General features: G+C 40.7%; 1 protein-coding gene across 1 annotated transcript in view; it reads right to left on the bottom strand.

Moving 5' to 3' along the window:
* Positions 1–3,060: 3,060 nt before the first annotated feature.
* The window catches only part of DPYS (dihydropyrimidinase), a 70,356-nt gene continuing 55,511 nt past the window's right edge, over positions 3,061–17,905 (bottom strand). The window contains exon 8 of the mRNA XM_036830954.1: positions 3,061–3,711. Coding sequence (XP_036686849.1) covers positions 3,489–3,711 — 223 coding nt within the window. The 3' untranslated portion in view covers positions 3,061–3,488. The remainder of the gene's footprint in view (positions 3,712–17,905) is intronic.

The following is a 17,905-nucleotide window of genomic DNA, read 5'->3' as shown; positions in this document are numbered from 1 at the left end:
AACAATTCCCTGAAGCTGTCAAATTGCATTACAATGTCATTTCTGTCCTTTGAAATTCCTCACAATATCCGTTAACAGTGATAGCTGCACAGCATGATGCCAAGTTTCACTAAGTAATAAAATCGTGGATAAGAATCAAGTTCACAGACAACCCCACTGTTTGGGACGAGGCAAGAGGCAATCTTCTGTGTAAATTTATTTCAAGTCCTTTCTATGACCTCTGAAACTATAGTCTTTGCTCCTTCCATTTGCAATTTGTTAATTTATCAAATGCCTACTACATAGGAAGTACTGGGAATAAGAAAGTAAGTTCCTCAAAGAACTAAAATTCTAGCCAGGAGACCAGCTGAGTTCTGGGACTGACAAACACTGGCGTGTCTCTACAATCTGTGCTTTGGAGTCCAGAGTGGCAAGTGATTAATTTTCTTGGGAAGGATAACAGGAGAGCAGGAGAAATGGTATGGGCCTTTCCTGCTTGCCTTCAAACTCTTATCCTCACTTACAAAGAAATCTGAATATTTCAAATGAAAACCAAAGTAAGAGCTCTAATTACCTCATGTGAATTTAAAATCTAGGATTCCTAACAACTCTTTTTAACTTTAGCGTAATATTTTTCTTCTATGAAATTATCTTCGCCTAATGGAGAGAAAAAAGGTCTGAAACATCTCCACACAGTCCCCCAACCTCATTTTATTCATTTTATTTGATACTTTTTCCACATCAACACTTTTTAAAATAATGCATTCCCCATGATTTGAGTTTCACAATCATTTTCTTCTCTTTTCTTGCTCTACAGAGGTCTCATGTACAGCGGGAATCAGAAAGGTCTTATCACACACCCTGGCTCTTACGTTTACTTACCGCTCAGCCCAGGGAAAGTTACTTAATCTTGCTGGGAGTCAGTTTCCTATTCTGTAAAATGGGGATGATAATATCTCCCACATGGCTTGTTGTGCAGGTTAGGTAAAATAATGAATATAAATTACACCAAATACAGTGCCTGGCAGATAGTAAGTGCTCAGAACAATATATTATAATGCAACTATTATTTATTGTTATTGTAAAAACAATAATGCACTAGAATACCTAAAAAGTTGGTATCAGAAGAAAATATTGAGAAACTAAAATAACTCACAAAATTGATAGTGAACTCCTAAAAAATGATGTTGGCATTAATTTTGCCAATAAAATACCCAACAACAATTTGAAAAGGAGAACTGATGAAGCCAGTCATTCGGTGATCTCGGCATATTTTCCCTACAAGAGGAAGACTTAGGCAAAGTCAGTCCTTTCAATACAGTCTGTCAGGGGTTCCCAGTTAGTCTAGTGTCCCTGCTGGTGGGCAACTGGTACTGACAGCCTGGAGCAGGCTGGTCCTGGATTCACTTCAAGTGTCACATGATTCATCACCCAGTTCTGTCGGTACTATCTCTTCTAAGTCAACGCTTATCTGTTCATCCCTTGGATTACTACTACAAGTGTCATGAATAAACTAGCTGCCATCAAGGCCTCTCATTTAGATTTTTTCCCCAAACCTAGTTCAGAATAATTTATCTCCCATTAACTCATTTAACTCAATCTTTATGGTTTACGTTATATGGTTTATTGCTTAAGCATACAGCTTTTGTAGTCAGATAACCGGAGTTTATGTTTTGGTCCTGCCATATACTAGCTATGTGACATGACCAAGTTTTTTAATTTCCTGAAGCTTCAGTTTCCTAATACTTAAAGTGGGGAAAATAATACTCCCTCGCTCACAGGGTTGTTACAGTGACAGAGCCCCTAGCATTGTGCCTTGCCTTCAGTAAAAGCTCAGTAAATGTTAGTATTGCTGTTATTTACCATGTGATGTTTAGCAATACATGGAAACCTTATAGCCTCTACCTACCTGTCACCTGTCAGTGTCAATATTTACAAATTAACTCCCAGCAAAATAAATTGCAACCTTAAATATTTTGACTGAAATACAGTATATAAAGAATTGTAGCATCCTGAGAATTTAAAGCATTCTAGAGCACTTGTTTACTTAATCAAAGCTTTAGGAAGTGGTTAAAAAGGATGAATCTTATCTAACAAACTCTGAGAACCCACAAGCAAAAAATTTTCACAAGACATTAGAGGAGAAATCAAAGAGACTACAAGACCCAAACGAAATGAATCGGAAAACAGCCAGAGAACTTTGGAAAAAGAGAAGTATATTTTAAAATGGAAAGAAGACACAGAAGCCTTAGAACTAACCCAAGGGTTACAAATTCTAATGGCTACACAGCCGGTTTGGGAACATGAATGAGTGAAGCCTGTAGGTGAAAATCAGAAAGGCTACCTCTGTAGGGCTTGGCCATCCAGCTCCGGCCTGTTCTTACCATGTGGGATTGAGGGCACACGGTGCCCCGCCTCTCTCCAAACCCAGCAATTTAGATGGTTTTAGTCTGAAAATTCTGATATATTACTGTATGTAGTGCAGTGAATTTTTAAAACTGTTTAAAACACTGCATGAGCTAAACAAACACTGGAAAATGCAAGACATATTAAAAGAACAAACACCGCTTTTTTAACAACTGGATTATAACAAAGACTTGGAGGCCTTTATTATAAATTCGGTCATCAAAGGCGGAAAGCAAAGAGACTGAACTGATGTTTATTGACCTCCTACTGGTGCCTTACGTTTTAAAATCTCATTTGACTCTTGCAATCTGTTGGGGAGAACACACTGTTGTCATTTTCCAGATGAGGAAACAGACCAAGGATGCTAGAGAAACTTGCTCTTGGCCACACAGCTAGGAAAAGGGAAGCCAAGGTAGAATTCATATTTACCTTGACCTCCAACTCCGCCATTGCTCTGGTGGTCATTAGAATACACCTTGCAGACCTTCAACGACAGGGAGCTTGATGTTTCAAGGGACAGTAGTTGAGGTCGAACTCCATCCTTTTGTCCGTTTGAGGACATGCCTCCCACTGCTGTTCTCAGCCAACGACAGCACGCCACGTGGCTGGATGCAGGAGATGGCTCAAGGGCTGCTTGTAGGCCTTGCTCAACCTTTCTTGGTCTGTATAGTAGTCTAGGATGTTTCCACCACTTGTTTTTCTCCCTCTCTCCTTCACTGGGGCCAGGCTTGAACTGCAGGCTGAGGGCTCTCCCAGCCTTTCCCGGGCTCCCACCCATTTTCTCTCCCAGGTGTTTAAAAAAGTCACACCTTTATCCATCTGGATGGCTGCTTCTCAGAGGACCCTGACTAACAGCAATTGTCAGAAGGCCCACAGGGGCCCTACGCTTGCCTGGGAAAACCTGACTTGGTCCATTAGGAAACCCGATAGACACCAATCTTCAAAAGAAACTGCATCCATCCAATAATGACTTTTTTCTTTGACAGCTGTATTTGTTCATAACCTCTTCTAACACCCTGTGAATATGTTAACCAATTGTATGTGACAACGCCATCACCAGCATCCAGGAGCAAGTGACAATCCAGCCCGTGTTAACAGCCCACTTAGCCCCAACTCACCTGGTCCTGCTGCTTGATCCGTCTGTAAATATATTCAGCAAATGGTTTACGAGGAATAAACTTCCCGTCTCCTGCTGTGACATTGAAAACTCCAGCTTCATACACCACTTTGCCTCTTGAAATAGTCACCAGGGGCACCCCATGGCACACCATGCCCTCGAAGATGTTGAAGTTAACAGCCTGATGATGAGTTTTTGCCGAAATGGTCCTGACGTAAAAACAAAGATGTTCCCGATCATTACCAGCTCATTTGACAAATATGAAATATTAAAAGAATGACTTAGAAGAAAATTTAGCAACTCTATTAAGCCATAGCTTTATCACTGGAACAAGTGACTTTAAGAATAGAACATAGCATTAACATTTTATTGCAAAGTAATTACATTTTCTGAGAGAAAAACCCAGTAGATCACTCTTTACGGTGATTAATAAGGATGGAGTGAGTGGAAGAAGGGCATTGTCTCTCGTTTATAATTTTAAGTTATTTTTATGTATATGTTTAAAGAACAAAATATTAATTATAAAATATTTCAAACATAGATTAGTATGATGAACACACTGACTCAATACCCACTCCACAGAATTTTAACTTTTGCAGACACAGTGGAGGTTTCCTCAATACCTCCCTGTCCCTCAAATTCCATCCCTGTCCCTCCCTTCCCAGAGGCAATCGTTAATTGGTAGTTATCGTATATGGTCTTTATTATGTTGAGGTAGGTTCCCTCTATGCCCACTCTCTGGAGAGTTTTTTTTATCATAAATAGGTATTGAATTTTGTCAAAAGCTTTTCCTGCATCTATTGAGATGATCATATGGTATTTATTCTTCAATTTGTTAATGTGGTGTATCACATTGACTGATTTGCGTATATTGAAGAATCCTTGCATCCTTGGGATAAATCCCACTTGATCATGGTGTATGATCCTTTTAATGTGTTGTTGGATTCTGTTTGCTAGTATTTTGTTGAGGATTTTTGCTTCTATATTCATCAGTGATACTGGTCTGTAATTTTCTTTTTTTGTAGTATCTTTGTCTGGTTTTGGTATCAGGGTGATGGTGGTCTTGTAGAATGAGTCTGGGAGTGTTCCTTCCTCTGCAATTTTTTGGAAGAGTTTGAGAAGGATGGGTGTTAGCTCTTCTCTAAATGTTCGATAGAATTCACCTGTGAAGTCATCTGGTCCTGGACTTTTGTTTGTTGGAAGATTTTTAATCACATTTTCAATTTTGTTACTTGTGATTGGTCTGTTCATACTTTCTATTTCTTCCTGGTTCAGTCTTGGAAGGTTATACCTTTCTAAGAATTTGTCCATTTCTTCCAGGTTGTCCATTTTATTGGCATAGAGTTGCTTGTAGTAGTCTCTTATGATGCTTATCCCACTACCGGGCATATACCCAGAGAAAACCATAATTCCAAAAGACACATGCGCCCCAATGTTCAATGCAGCACTATTTACAATAGCCAGGTTATGGAAGCAACCTAAATGCCCATTGACAGATGATAAAGAAGATGTGGTACATATATACAATGGAATATTACTCAGCCATAAAAAGGAACGAAATTGGGTCATTTGTAGAGACGTGGATGGACCTAGAGACTGTCATACAGAGTGAAGTAAGTCAGAAAGAGAAAAACAAATATCATATATTAACGCATATATGTGGAATCTAGAAAAATGGTACAGATGAAGCGGTTTGCACGGCAGAAATAGAGACACAGATGCAGAGAACAAACGTATGGACACCAAGGGGAGAAAGCGGGGGTGGGAGGGGTGGTGGTGGTGGGATGAATTGGGAGATTGGGATTGACATATATACACTAATATGTATAAAATAGATAACTAATAAGAAACTGCTGTATAAAAAAGTAAATAAAACTTTAAAAAATTCAACATAGAAAAAATTATACCTTGAAAAGGAAAATTATATCTTGAATTTCTTTCCCTTGTCTGTGGCAAAACTGGAAATTTGAGGACAATAAAAATAACAAAATATGTTGAATATAACCTCAGCATATTTTGTCATGTATTTGCATATTCATCAGTATTCTCAGTAGTTTATTAATACTTTTCAATCTTACACAGTATGAAATGACTTCTAAGCTGGATATTTGGAAATACTGGGTGTTCGCCTTTCCCTAAATCACATTAAATGGAAAAGGAAAAAGAAAATCTGGCAGCAGTGGATCATACAAGCATAATCTGAAGTTTCTACAAGCGCTTGCTCTCAGGAATGGATTAAAGAAAAGTGCTTTGCTAAAAATCCCAAGGCTAGGTCAAAGGAATAGCAGCTAAAAGCTCCCCTGCAACCCTAATCTGGAGGGGCGGAGCTGGGAGACTCACTGTGGCACCTCCAGTGGAAATGAACGACACAACGCTGACCTGGTCCTGGGTTCCAGAATCCTGTACCCAATTATCTGTTTGGTTTCCACTCCTTAACACATCCAAACAGAATTCTTGATTTTCCATGATGACTCCAGCCCACACACTCGAGTTTGCTCCTCCCTTGAGTTTCTCATCTCAGTAAATGACACCCCCAGCCACCTTTCCTCACTCCTCAAACCATCATCAAGCCTGTTGGTTCTACCTCCAAAAAAAAAATAAATCCCAAACCTGCCCATTTCTCTCCCCCTCCATCGCTCCCACCGAGTCCACGCCACCATCATCTCTCATCTGGACAACCCCCAACACCTCTTACTGGCCTCCATGTTTCCATTCTTACCCTCCTACACTCCTTACCACCCCCCCACAAAGCTGCTCAAATGATATTTTAAAAATGAACATCAGATCAGGTCACTTTTCTGCTTGAAACCCTCCAGTCTGTTCCCCAAGAGACAAATAACTGTAAAAAAGCCCAGGTAATAATAATCATGAAAAAGAATCTGCTCCCAATGAGAAATATCAGCATGGAAAAGAAAAAGAAGATTTTCCTGTATGTCAGGTAGATACTTTATGACATTCTAGTTCATCTTTATGACACCTCTTCAAGGTAGAGAGTATTTTCTACACTTGACAAGTAAATAAATTGAGATTTAGAGAGGTTAAATAACTTGTCAAAGGACCTACGACTACTTTGATGAAACGGGAATCTTTTCATATTTTTTAAGTTAACATACAATAAAATTTACATTTTTAGTGTTAGTTCTATGACTGTTGACACCTGGATAGATTTGTTATCCTCACAACATTCAGGACACAAACAGTTCCATCGCCCCCCAAAACTCATACCATCCCTGTGTAGTCATAACCTCCCCCCACGCATAACTCCTGGAAATCCTTGATCTGTTCTCTATCTCCAGAGCAGTCTCTTTTCAAGAATGTCATGTAAATGGAATCATAGAGTATGTAACCTTTTGAAGCTGACTTCTTTCATTTGGCATAACTATTTTGAGATTTATCCAAGTTGTTGTGTGTATCAATAGGTCATTCCTTTTTAATTGCTGAGTAGTATTCCAATGTATGAATACACCACAGAGTGTTTATCCATTCACCTACTGAAGGACATTTGGGTTGTTTCCAGTTTTTGATGATTATGAATACAGATATTATAAAGATTCATGTATATGTTTGGTGTGAACGCTTTTCTTAGTGTAAATTCCCATGAGTGGCATCACTGGGTCCTATGGCCAGTGTATGCTGCACAAAAAGAGCTTTCAGTATCCTGAGGAACCAACTTACTGGTACAGAGAAACATTTAAAAGGTTAACAAATAGGAGGCAGGTACAAATACAACAACAATAATTTCAAACACTAAGGAGGAGGGAAGAGTACTGATCAAATAGTAAGTAATGTCATTAAAGTAGGAAAATGAATAAAATAGTTAAAGGGTTACTAGGTATAGAATGAGTTATGATAAGTTATGAGTTGGTGATGAAAGATACAAACTTAAAGAAAATAAATCTAGGAAACAACATAGAGGAGATTTAGACCTTCAGGCTAGAGTGTCGTTTTATGACCATCACAATCTCTCTTCGATACTTCCATAGTCTGGGCTACTGCTTTCCTGCATATCACAGTTACACTGATGGCAGAAGCTCTTGGGCTTATACTGTACAATGTTATATAAGCATGTCTGGACAAATGTATTAGTAAGGCTGCTATACAGAGAAAGTAAAATGCATAATAATTCATGCTGAAATGGTTATTTACATACAAGAATGGGAGGCAAAAAAGGGAAAACCCTAAGACATAAAACTTTATTTTTCCAAGCAGGAAGTTAAGAGTTACAGATGCTGTTAGGAAAATAATCTAACAGAAGAAATAAGTTCTATACACAAAAATTGCCATTACGATATCTAAACTATTGAAAAACTGAAGCATAACAATTTCCCAGTGATTACTCAATGGAACATTGGGCTTCTGTGAAAGACTAGAAATAAGAATACACTGGGGGGCTTCCCTGGTGGCGCAGTGGTTGAGAATCTGCCTGCTAATGCAGGGGACACGGGTTCGAGCCCTGGTCTGGGAAGATCCCACATGCCACGGAGTGGCTGGGCCCGTGAGCCACAACTACTGAGCCTGCGCGTCTGGAGCCTGTGCCCCGCAACGGGAGGGGCCGCGATAGTGAAAGGCCCGCGCACCGCGATGAAGAGCGGTCCCTGCACCGCGATGAAGAGTGGCCCCCGCTTGCCGCAACTGGAGAAAGCCCTCGCACGAACCGAAGACCCAACACAGCCAAAAATAAATAAATAAATAAATAAAGTAGCTATAAAAATAATTCATTACAAAAAAAAAAAAAAAGAATACACTGGGGAAGCAAAGAAAATGATAATTATATAATTTAAATGGAAAAAAAGTTACAGAAAGCATGGGAAAATACATATGCATGTGGACAAATGCAAAAGGAAATATACAAATTAAAGTGCTTGGGTGGCCTAGGAAAAAACAAATAAATATGAAAGCAAAAGATCTGTGACAACAAAATATCAAATCAGATTTCTCTGCCGCAGCCAAAACAAAGGCCATTTTTTTGACTTTCTCAGCATTGGGGTTAGCAAGAGAAAGAAGGCAATTAGGCAACATCTAAGTGATTCTCTATAATAAGGTATTATGTCAATGAGGTCAAATTAACACAAAATGTAAATTCTCGGCATTATCACCAGCAGCAAAAAGAATGTGCTTCCACTTTCACATTGGAAGGTGTCTGACAGGGTGTCATTCCTCACCCAACTTTTTCCTTCCAGCCAGAGCTGCGAGTCTCCAGTTCTTTAGGAACTTCCACACTTCTGAGTCTTCCTTTTCCCTGGGTGCCCTTCTCACTGCTCAGATATGCCCCCTCCCTGCCCCAAGACTCTGCTCAAAAATCCTGGTCCCATGTCAATCATATCTCAATAAAGCTGGAAAAGAAAAGAAGAGAAGAAAACAGAAGAGAAAAGAAAGGAAATGAAACAGAAACGAAAGGGAAGGGAAGGGAAGGGAAGGGCCAGCTTCTGGTTCCTAGAAGCTGACCCTGACAACCCACGGCAAAACCTTGCGTTTTCCTCTGTGTTGTAGCATTATCTGAACCAATTGTAATGATCTCTTGATAATTACAGTGTTTTGGAAATAATAGAACACTGACTTACATGGAATGTAAACATCCAGTCCTAAAGTTCTGTTGTGTACTTAGCATTTCTGGTGAACTGTACAAGCTCATTAGTAATAAATAAATAAATAAATAAATAAAGGAACATTGTTATAATTATCATTCTTAGTTGTATCTTATCCAGTTAGATGAAACATTTGTTTATTGATACCTAAAAATACTTAGCAATACCAATATTATCAACACGATTAAGTCCGCAGCTAAGTACTATTACACCATGTCCTGGATGGTAATGCTCAAATACAGCTGTGTAAGAGTTTGCCCAAGGTTCATACAGCTTGATATTGAAGGAACCTCTGACAGGTTGGAATCACTGCCACTTTTTGAGCATACTGGTGTATCTGTAACCCCGTCATAAGAAGATTAAAAAAATTGTGGTACATTTTCAATATTTGTTTTCAACAAAAAATAGAATGCAATATCATCATAAGGTTTATAAAATTATTACAAAATGTATTTAACATCTATTCATTACTAGTGCTGTATGGGAGATGTGGTCCATTAGTGGAATGAACACAAGTTCAAAGTCACACAACTGCCTTTCTAAGGACACTTGCTGTTCCTTTGAACATGCTTCCTCCAAGGCAGAGGCCTTCTGTTCTAAGGCAGAAGCCAGAACATGCCTTCCCAGGCCCCTCTGCAGCTGGGGCCCGGTCATGTCGCCTGGTCTCCTCCAAAATGGTGCCCCAGCACCGTACTTTGCAGGGCAAGCTGGTGACTCAGGAAGCAGGTGCTGCAGGATCCATGTTGGTGAAGGTAGAGATGGGTCAATCCTGTTTTTCAGGCCAGCTGTGACAGGGGTTTAGCACTAGGGTCCAAGCCCCGCCTCAGTGAAGTGATCCATGGCAACTGAGCCCAGGGGCAGCGCTGGGGCTCTCTACTGCCCTATGGTAGGCCTGGGGCATTGGCCCTGGCTACACAGCCTCTCAGCCTGGTCTTCTGGCCCTCCTGGAGATCCTCTGAGTCACCCAGTTCTTTTAGTACATTCCTCTTTTGTTTAACCACCTAGCGCAGATTTCTCTTGGTTGCAGCTAAGAACCCTGCCTGATCCATCTTTTGCTTTCAACCATCTTAGAAGAAAGCAGGAACACACGTCTGGGCTCTAACTAGAAGGGATTCAGTCAATGGGCTAACATGTCACCGTCCTAAGGTTCAGCAACACTGTGAGATAAATTGGAGCAGGTGACATGGAGCTTTGCAGTGCATTTCAGCCACACACGTGATCCTATTCTGAGGGATGCAGTGTAGCAAGCTCTGTAGTTCCATCCCTTAGCATACACTCTCCCTTCTTCTGGTTTCAGCATTCCCCCAGTTTTTCTTTAAGAAACATCTCTCCCCCATTGGAGATATCTGGCAAGATGGTTAGGCATGGTGCCCTATTCTTCCCTAGCCAAGAGAGGGGGAACTGCATTGTTTCCCGGGAATTTGAATCTTTGGTAGAATGACAAAAAGAAATGTTTTTTTAAGGGATTGGAGGGTGCATCCCTGAACACAGAGCAATTCCTGCTGCAGGCTGTCCAGGGCTGCCTTGGACTCTGTCCTTTCAAAGCCTGGAGCACTGACTATTCCTTTGATCTGTGGGCACCCCATGGCCTTCCCACAGAGTGTGGTTTTGCTCATCTGCATGTAAGTTAGTTGCTATGGTTTGCAACCAAAGACGCTGACTGATGAAGACCTTGTCCTTTGGAGAGTAATTCCTGTAATGAAGAGCTCATGGATGTCTCCAAGGCACAGGTCAAAAGGTCTGCGACTCAAAAAGAAACCAGAAACGATTTTCCACCAAATCTGTCCACAGAACAGATGCGAATGTGGGGCGGTGCTCTGATTCCACTCATCAGTCAAACCAAAGAGCTGTGAGATTCATCATCAAATAGTTTTCAAATTTAACAATACGACAGTCAGCTCAGGAGAGTAGAGAAATACCTTCTCTCTAATTACTGACTGGATGGCTAGGCTGTTGGCCTGTCCTGGTGGTGACAGGAAGGATAGGAATGATTAAAGCCTTCCCGTCTGGTAAGTGAAGCTGGGGTTCCTGGGCCATTAACTCTTCATTAGCAGATTCTCCGTGGTCACCCTGCCCCAAGGGAAAAGCTGCTCTTTGTCAAACTCGCTTTGAGCCTGTATCAAACGGGCACATTTCTCTGCAGAGGGGTGTCAAGGTTGTCTTACTGAGTCCCAATTATACACATCTCCAAGGCTCAAGCCGACAGGAAAGCGGAAGCCTTGAAGATAACATTAAGCTATTTTTCAACTGTGTCAATAACTTTGATACCACTCACATCACAGCTGCAGAAAAACATTCTGTCCCTTTGCAAATAGCTTCCTATCAAAGAGCTGCGTGCTCTTTTATAGATGAGAAAATCACTGAAGCAAAATAGCCTGTGGGAGACTGCCCGTGTGCATTCAAAGAGAACACTGGGGAAAGGAAGATAATTTCTTAAAACAATGTGGGTCTTCCTGACCCCAGAGAAATGACTTGTTTAGGTATTTTGTTATACTGCCTCCAACTCAGCCACTTTGTCCATGGCATGGATGGATCCTTACCAGGCTGCCATGAGAACCAAACAAAAGGTTGAAAGAATCATATCAGGTCTATTAGTGGCTTCTTTAAAAATATACCTCATCTCTCTACACTGTGTTATATGACATCTTGTATATTCAACATGAAGGAATAGTAACCATTTAAAGCTTCCCAACAGCACCATGCAATAGACAAGGATGATGAGACACAAAAAGGTGAATAACTCACCCCATGTTACACAGCTAGTAAGTTCATGCAGCTCAGATGAGATAAAAGGCTGGGCTCTTAACCACTAGACAGTGTTGCCCCTTGAAAGCTCTATGAGAAGCTACTTGGAAAGCATGCAGTCAGTGAAAACATGCTTCATCCACCAGAAAACAAATGGGAAGCAGCTCGTTCCTTACTTCCTAGTGTTTCTTCGTCTGTCTTCTGTTTAGCGGCAAGGGATTTAGGATGCTATTAAAAATTCCTTACACTGAAATTGGTCATTCTCCATGTGATCATGATGGAAAATATTTTTTTGACGTGTGCTCCAACTGTCTATTTCAGACTACTTCTTCTGTCAATTTCTTGGATGTGACAAGTTATATAAATGGGGAGCAAAGCAACCACATCTCTGGAAATGCTAAGTGGTGCTACTTCAAGTACATTCTCATTATTAAGCAAAGTTGCTGCTCACTGCACCCATCAATCTTCCATCCTCGATGCAGACTTCTGCACCGCCTCCCACAGAAGAGAAAATGGGAACTGCTTCAGCCACATTATTAAATCTAAATTGGACAATAACTTGGAACTCTACTGGTGCTACATGGACAACAAAACACTTAATACAGGTTCATAATAATGCTGCCCAAGCATTGACTTAAAGAAATAAACCGATCGGGCAAGCCGGCTATTTCGTCCTTGGAGTTATGTCATCCAGGTCATGGATGGTGGTGCAGACCATGGTTAGATAAACTGGATTTAGATTCTAGAAAGTTGACCTTGGAAGTAGGTCCCACATCTTTCACCCCCTGTGCCTTGCACAGCACTGAGCAAATAGAAGGCATTTTAGATACATATTTGTTTATCTAAAACTAAGTTATTAGCAAATTTTGACATTACTACTTAACATAAATATTTCATGTTCTCTATACTAGTTTTCAGAAAGTGGGGAATTAAAAATAATTTAGTGTCTTGAAGGAAGAGGAGCTGAATGTGAATCAGCAAAAGCTAGCATGATACTAGGATGTATGTCCTATGAATATTAAACAGATAAGTTCTTATAGGTGAGGTATGATTATTAGCTTTCGGAAGGTGGGGCTGTTGGCCTAACATATTGGTAAGAGTTAGAAATAACTTTCTGGGATGGGGTGTGGACTTGGTCTTGTAATTACATTGTCACCCTTCCTGGGAGGCTGCCTTGCCCTTGGCAAGATGACATTGTTTGACAGACTATCTAGGGGCACAACTTGGGCAGAAAAAGATGTGCGTTTTCTACACAGGAATACAATGGGTCAAATTCACACACTATCCTTCTTGCAAACCAGAGTCGGCCAGGTATTTATGATTATGTTCAGCTCTAATACCATATTTCAGGAAGAAAGAAGACTTACTGGAATATAAAGGGAAGTCAGTAGGGTTCTCAATAAAGGGATGGAAAAGAGAACGCTGGATCACGTAAATGTCTGGGGCACTTCTAAACTTTACTCGTTTTTTTTGAAACGAAAAAGATGACCTATTTTCCTTCCATCCCTGCTGAGGAAAATAAAAAGAGGTAGTGAGCAGAAATGCTGGCAGATGAAATGTAGTTTGACACTGGAAAATAACTTCGTGACAATCGGGAGTGAGGTGTGTTAGTGAAGAACAAGAGCAAAGTCTGCGGCCAGGAAAGAGATCCGTGGACACAGGCGGCCAATGAACTGTGTGAAATCCACCAGGATGGGCTACAGCACCTCCTCAAAAGTCAGAGAGAATTTCCGGCTCCGCAATCCTAAGAACAGAGCCCTGGCCTCCAGCATTCCCGAGAAAGTGATGAGGCAAACAGAACGTCACATGATTCTATTTCCAAGTCACTTCAATTAGGGGCCCAGCAAGTTCCAGGTGTGGTCAATGTCCATTAAGCTATATTCTGGGTTCTTCCATGTGCACGCCTCACCTCATCTCTCAAGAACTCATTATCTCCATTTAACAGACGAGGAAATGGAGACTGAGAGGGGTTGAGTAAATTGTCCGAGTTACACAGGAAGTACGCGGTCGGGAGGAAATAAACACGGGCAGGCTGAACCCCCATTCCACCCTCCTTCACCACACTCCACCATCCGTGAGCACCCCCTGCTCCAAGGATGAAAGCACTACATTCTTCACTCATTAAAAAGGTTACCAGAGACCACATGTTAACCGCTGGGTGGTAGGTATGCCTTCCTTCCCTGCCTTCTGGGGCAGCTGTAACTTTGCAGTGTTTAAGACATTAGTCAACAAGTCAACCAGGCCTGCTCTGGATCCCAGCTCTGCCCTTTGCAGCTGTGTGATTTGAAGCAAATGAATAACCTCTCTGTACCCCTCAGTGTCTTCACCTCAAAACAGATAACCACGTGGATAATGACACCCAGGCCTCAGAGGGTGGAAGTGAAGCAGCGGCCAATGTGCAGCTCCAATTATCTGCGGGCTCATCTGGCGTGAGGAGCCACTGGGGCTGAGCCTGGGCCCAGTGTGTGTCTGGGCCCATGACCAAAGTTTGACATCCACGCCACACCAGCAAGGGCAGAGGCAACAAGAACAGGCACTGGTGTCACTCCGTCCTCCCTGTCGGGCCCAGCTTGCGCTTGTGGTTCCACCTTGTCTCTGCACTTCCCACTGGACCTCCATCTTCCCCTCCCGATGGCCTGACCGCTGAACTTCAAGCTCCAGCATCAGATGCAAAGACAGCAGCCTTGCAGACACTGATCAACCAGCTCCTACAGTTGTGAAAGGTCAAATCATATATACATACATGTATGTGTATACCTATGTATATATACATGTGCACATATATCTACACACACACATATATGTATATATGCATGTGTGTATACATCTGTATCTGTATCTATATCTGTATCTCCAGGTGGTTCCACTTCTCTGTTTGAACCCTGACTGATATATCCTGGATGGGGTGCTTCTGGGATTGTTTCTTGCAGGCATCTATCTCTCTTTCCTTGTCTCTTGCTTTGACATTTTCACTTGCTTTTCTTACATTTGCTAATAGCACCTCAGTGGCTAAGAGCCATGGCCCAGCCATCTATGATGAACATGACAATAATAAATAATAATATTCAGTTGCAGCCTCTATTTCCTGCTTGCTTATTTGTCAAACCCTATGCTAACATCTTTTCACACATTATTTTATTTAATCCTTACAATCCAATGGAAGCAGGGTTTTTTAAATACCTATTTTATAAATGAAGAAATTGAGGCTCAGGGAAGCTGAGTAACTCACCTAAGATCATAAATAAGATTCTGTGTGCCTCAAAAACAAAGCACTTAACCATCATGTATTGCCTCCCACTGTAAGTGATCCATCCAGAACACGAGTCTGGAGCAAAATGCACATTTATATGAAATTTTACCCCATCTTCTTCCAGAAACACTAAAGCACCTTAAAAGGAAAACAATGTGAGGTAGGATAATTAGGGATAAAAACAGAGCAGAGAAACTCTAGAAAAGAAGCTGGTACCAGGCACCTGTGGGTAGTTGAATTTAAGTCTATATAGGAGATTAAACTCATTAGCATAAATTTCTATGCAAAACCTTTCCCGCAAAATAGGCAACCAAAGAATGAATCAATTTTAAGGCATACTGTCATGTTTTATTTTAGACCTTGTGTACAATTTATTCTCATAATTGCCAGAAACCACAAGTGAGGCATGGACAGACTAGGAGGCTTGTCATAGATTTAGGAATTAGAAATGCTCTTATATAAAAATAGAACAACAACTTGGGTCTTCTATCATACTGCTGAAAGCCATGCTTGGGTCACTAAACTCTTCTTGTCTCTGGTTTATCACTTAAATAAATGAGGTAGAATTACTAATTAGGCTTACAATGTTACCATAAAGAAAGTTAGGTTCTAAGAAATGAGCTTCCTAAGTCCAGAATGATAAGAACACTATTTCACAGCTCTGACCTACCAGCCATACACAACTCTATTTGCTTCCAGCTTGAGGCAAAAAAGAAAATGAAATGAAGTCAACTTGGTGGAACATTGTAGAAAATCTCTATCCATCTATGTGTTTATCTCATATTCCATTCATTTAACATGTATTTATTGATCACTACTCCATGCCACACACTGTTCTAGGCACTGGGGATGCAGCAGTGAATAAAACAGACAAAAATCCCGACGGGAACTGAGCTCACACTCTAGTCAAGTCTATTTCTGAATTTGCAAGGACCTCTTTGTTATAAATATGACTCTAACATATGAACAAGGTCAATTTTTCAATAATAATAACATGCATATAGGTCCTTACAGTTTATGCAAAACACTTTCATGTAACTATAGCATTTATTTCTCAAAAGAACCTGGGGAGTTTGCAAGAAATAAGACAGACCCCTTTAAATGAAGAGACAAATAATAACACTTTACCAAATGAAAAATGAACAAAGGGCATGAACCGATATTTCTTCATAAGGAAAAAAACCCAATGACTAATAAACATGGAAAAATATTCAACTTCCTTAGTGCTCAAATATATGCAATTTGTAGCTGAAAGGTAAAAATTTTTACCTGCAAAAGTAACAAAAATCAAAGGGAAAAAAAAAAGATTGTACCCAGAGTTGGTGAGGAACCATGAGGAGGTAACCACATATGCAGAGAACCCTTAAATGCATATACCCTTTGATATAGTAATTCTGCTCTTAGTAACTCATCCAATAGAAATAATCAAAAATTTGGATTTAAAATAGCAAAAGAAAAAAAAATTAAAAAACTGTAAAAAGTAATCCAAGTTATAACTAAAATAAAGAAATTATATAGAGACCCTTCTCTGGAGACCACTGCCCCACAGGGTCAGACATCCAACACTGATTAATGGCCCTTTGCAATGTGACATCTAAGGGGCATTTTACCTAAATTGCAGGTACAACTGCACCCCACTGACACGCCAATCGCAAACTAAATGTGCAGAAGTGGATATGCATAAACAGGAGTGAAACTATGATTGACAAAACAAACTGGAATTCTGGAACTATTGTTGATTCGTCTAAGCTTTTTTTTTTTTTTTTTTCCCTATAGGTTCTCACTTTATAAAAGTCATTTAGGGCTTCCCTGGTGGTGCAGTGGTTGAGAGTCTGCCTGCCAATGCAGGGGACACGGGTTCGAGCCCTGGTCTGGGAAGATCCCACATGCCACGGAGCGACTAGGCCCGTGAGCCACAATTGCTGAGCCTGCGCGTCTGGAGCCTGTGCTCCGCAACAAGAGAGGCCGCGACAGTGAGAGGCCTGCGCACCACGATGAAGAGTGGTCCCCGCTTGCCACAACTAGAGAAAGCCCTCGCACAGAAACGAAGACCCAACACAGCCAAAAATAATAAATAAATTAATTAATTAATTATTAAAAAAAAAAAAGTCATTTACTTTGACACCTCCCTGCTAGGTAGTAAATCTCTCGTGTCTTACCACTTTGTATGTGATAATGATAATGATATTAATGTTGCTTAAAGTTTTACCATATGCCATGCACCATGTTGAAGGTATTATCTCCTTCCAACAAGGCCCAGAGCTTGGCACTATGATTAGCATATCTACATTACTGTGGGTCTGAGAGGAAACTGAGAATTGAAAAGGTAACTTGTCCAAGGTCATGCAGCTAGTATTTGAGATTTGAATCTAGTGACCCACTTCTGCTCTGAATCCCATGCCCCTTAACTACTGTGCCACACACCCTGACCTTTTACCTTATATTATAGTTATTTGAAGAGTTTTTTAAAAAATTTTATTTAATGTGTCCAATTAGGTCCTAAGTTATATAAGGGGAACACATTTCTCACTCAACTTTGAGTATGATATTTTGCACCCAGTTGGCACTCAATAAATGCTTGGGTCATAAATGAACAAAGCTGCAGTTGTTTTGAAGTCATTTCTGACTCCTTTACCTCATTCAATTTTCAATCTTTCTCCTGGTTGTTAGGAGAACTTTTCCTCCCTGGGGGAAAAATGTCTTAAATCAATTTTTGTCCCCCCATTTTCCTTGCCATCATCTTGTTTGAGGCCTTATCCCCTCAAGCCAGACTCCACCAATAGCCTCCTGACCATGCTTCCAGACTCCAACCCATCCTGCCCA

Source organism: Balaenoptera musculus, chromosome 17 (genome assembly GCF_009873245.2).
Source record: "Balaenoptera musculus isolate JJ_BM4_2016_0621 chromosome 17, mBalMus1.pri.v3, whole genome shotgun sequence".
Taxonomy (NCBI): domain Eukaryota; kingdom Metazoa; phylum Chordata; class Mammalia; order Artiodactyla; family Balaenopteridae; genus Balaenoptera; species Balaenoptera musculus.
Note: the sequence above shows the minus strand (reverse complement) of the source record. Positions and strands in the feature narration are given on the sequence as shown.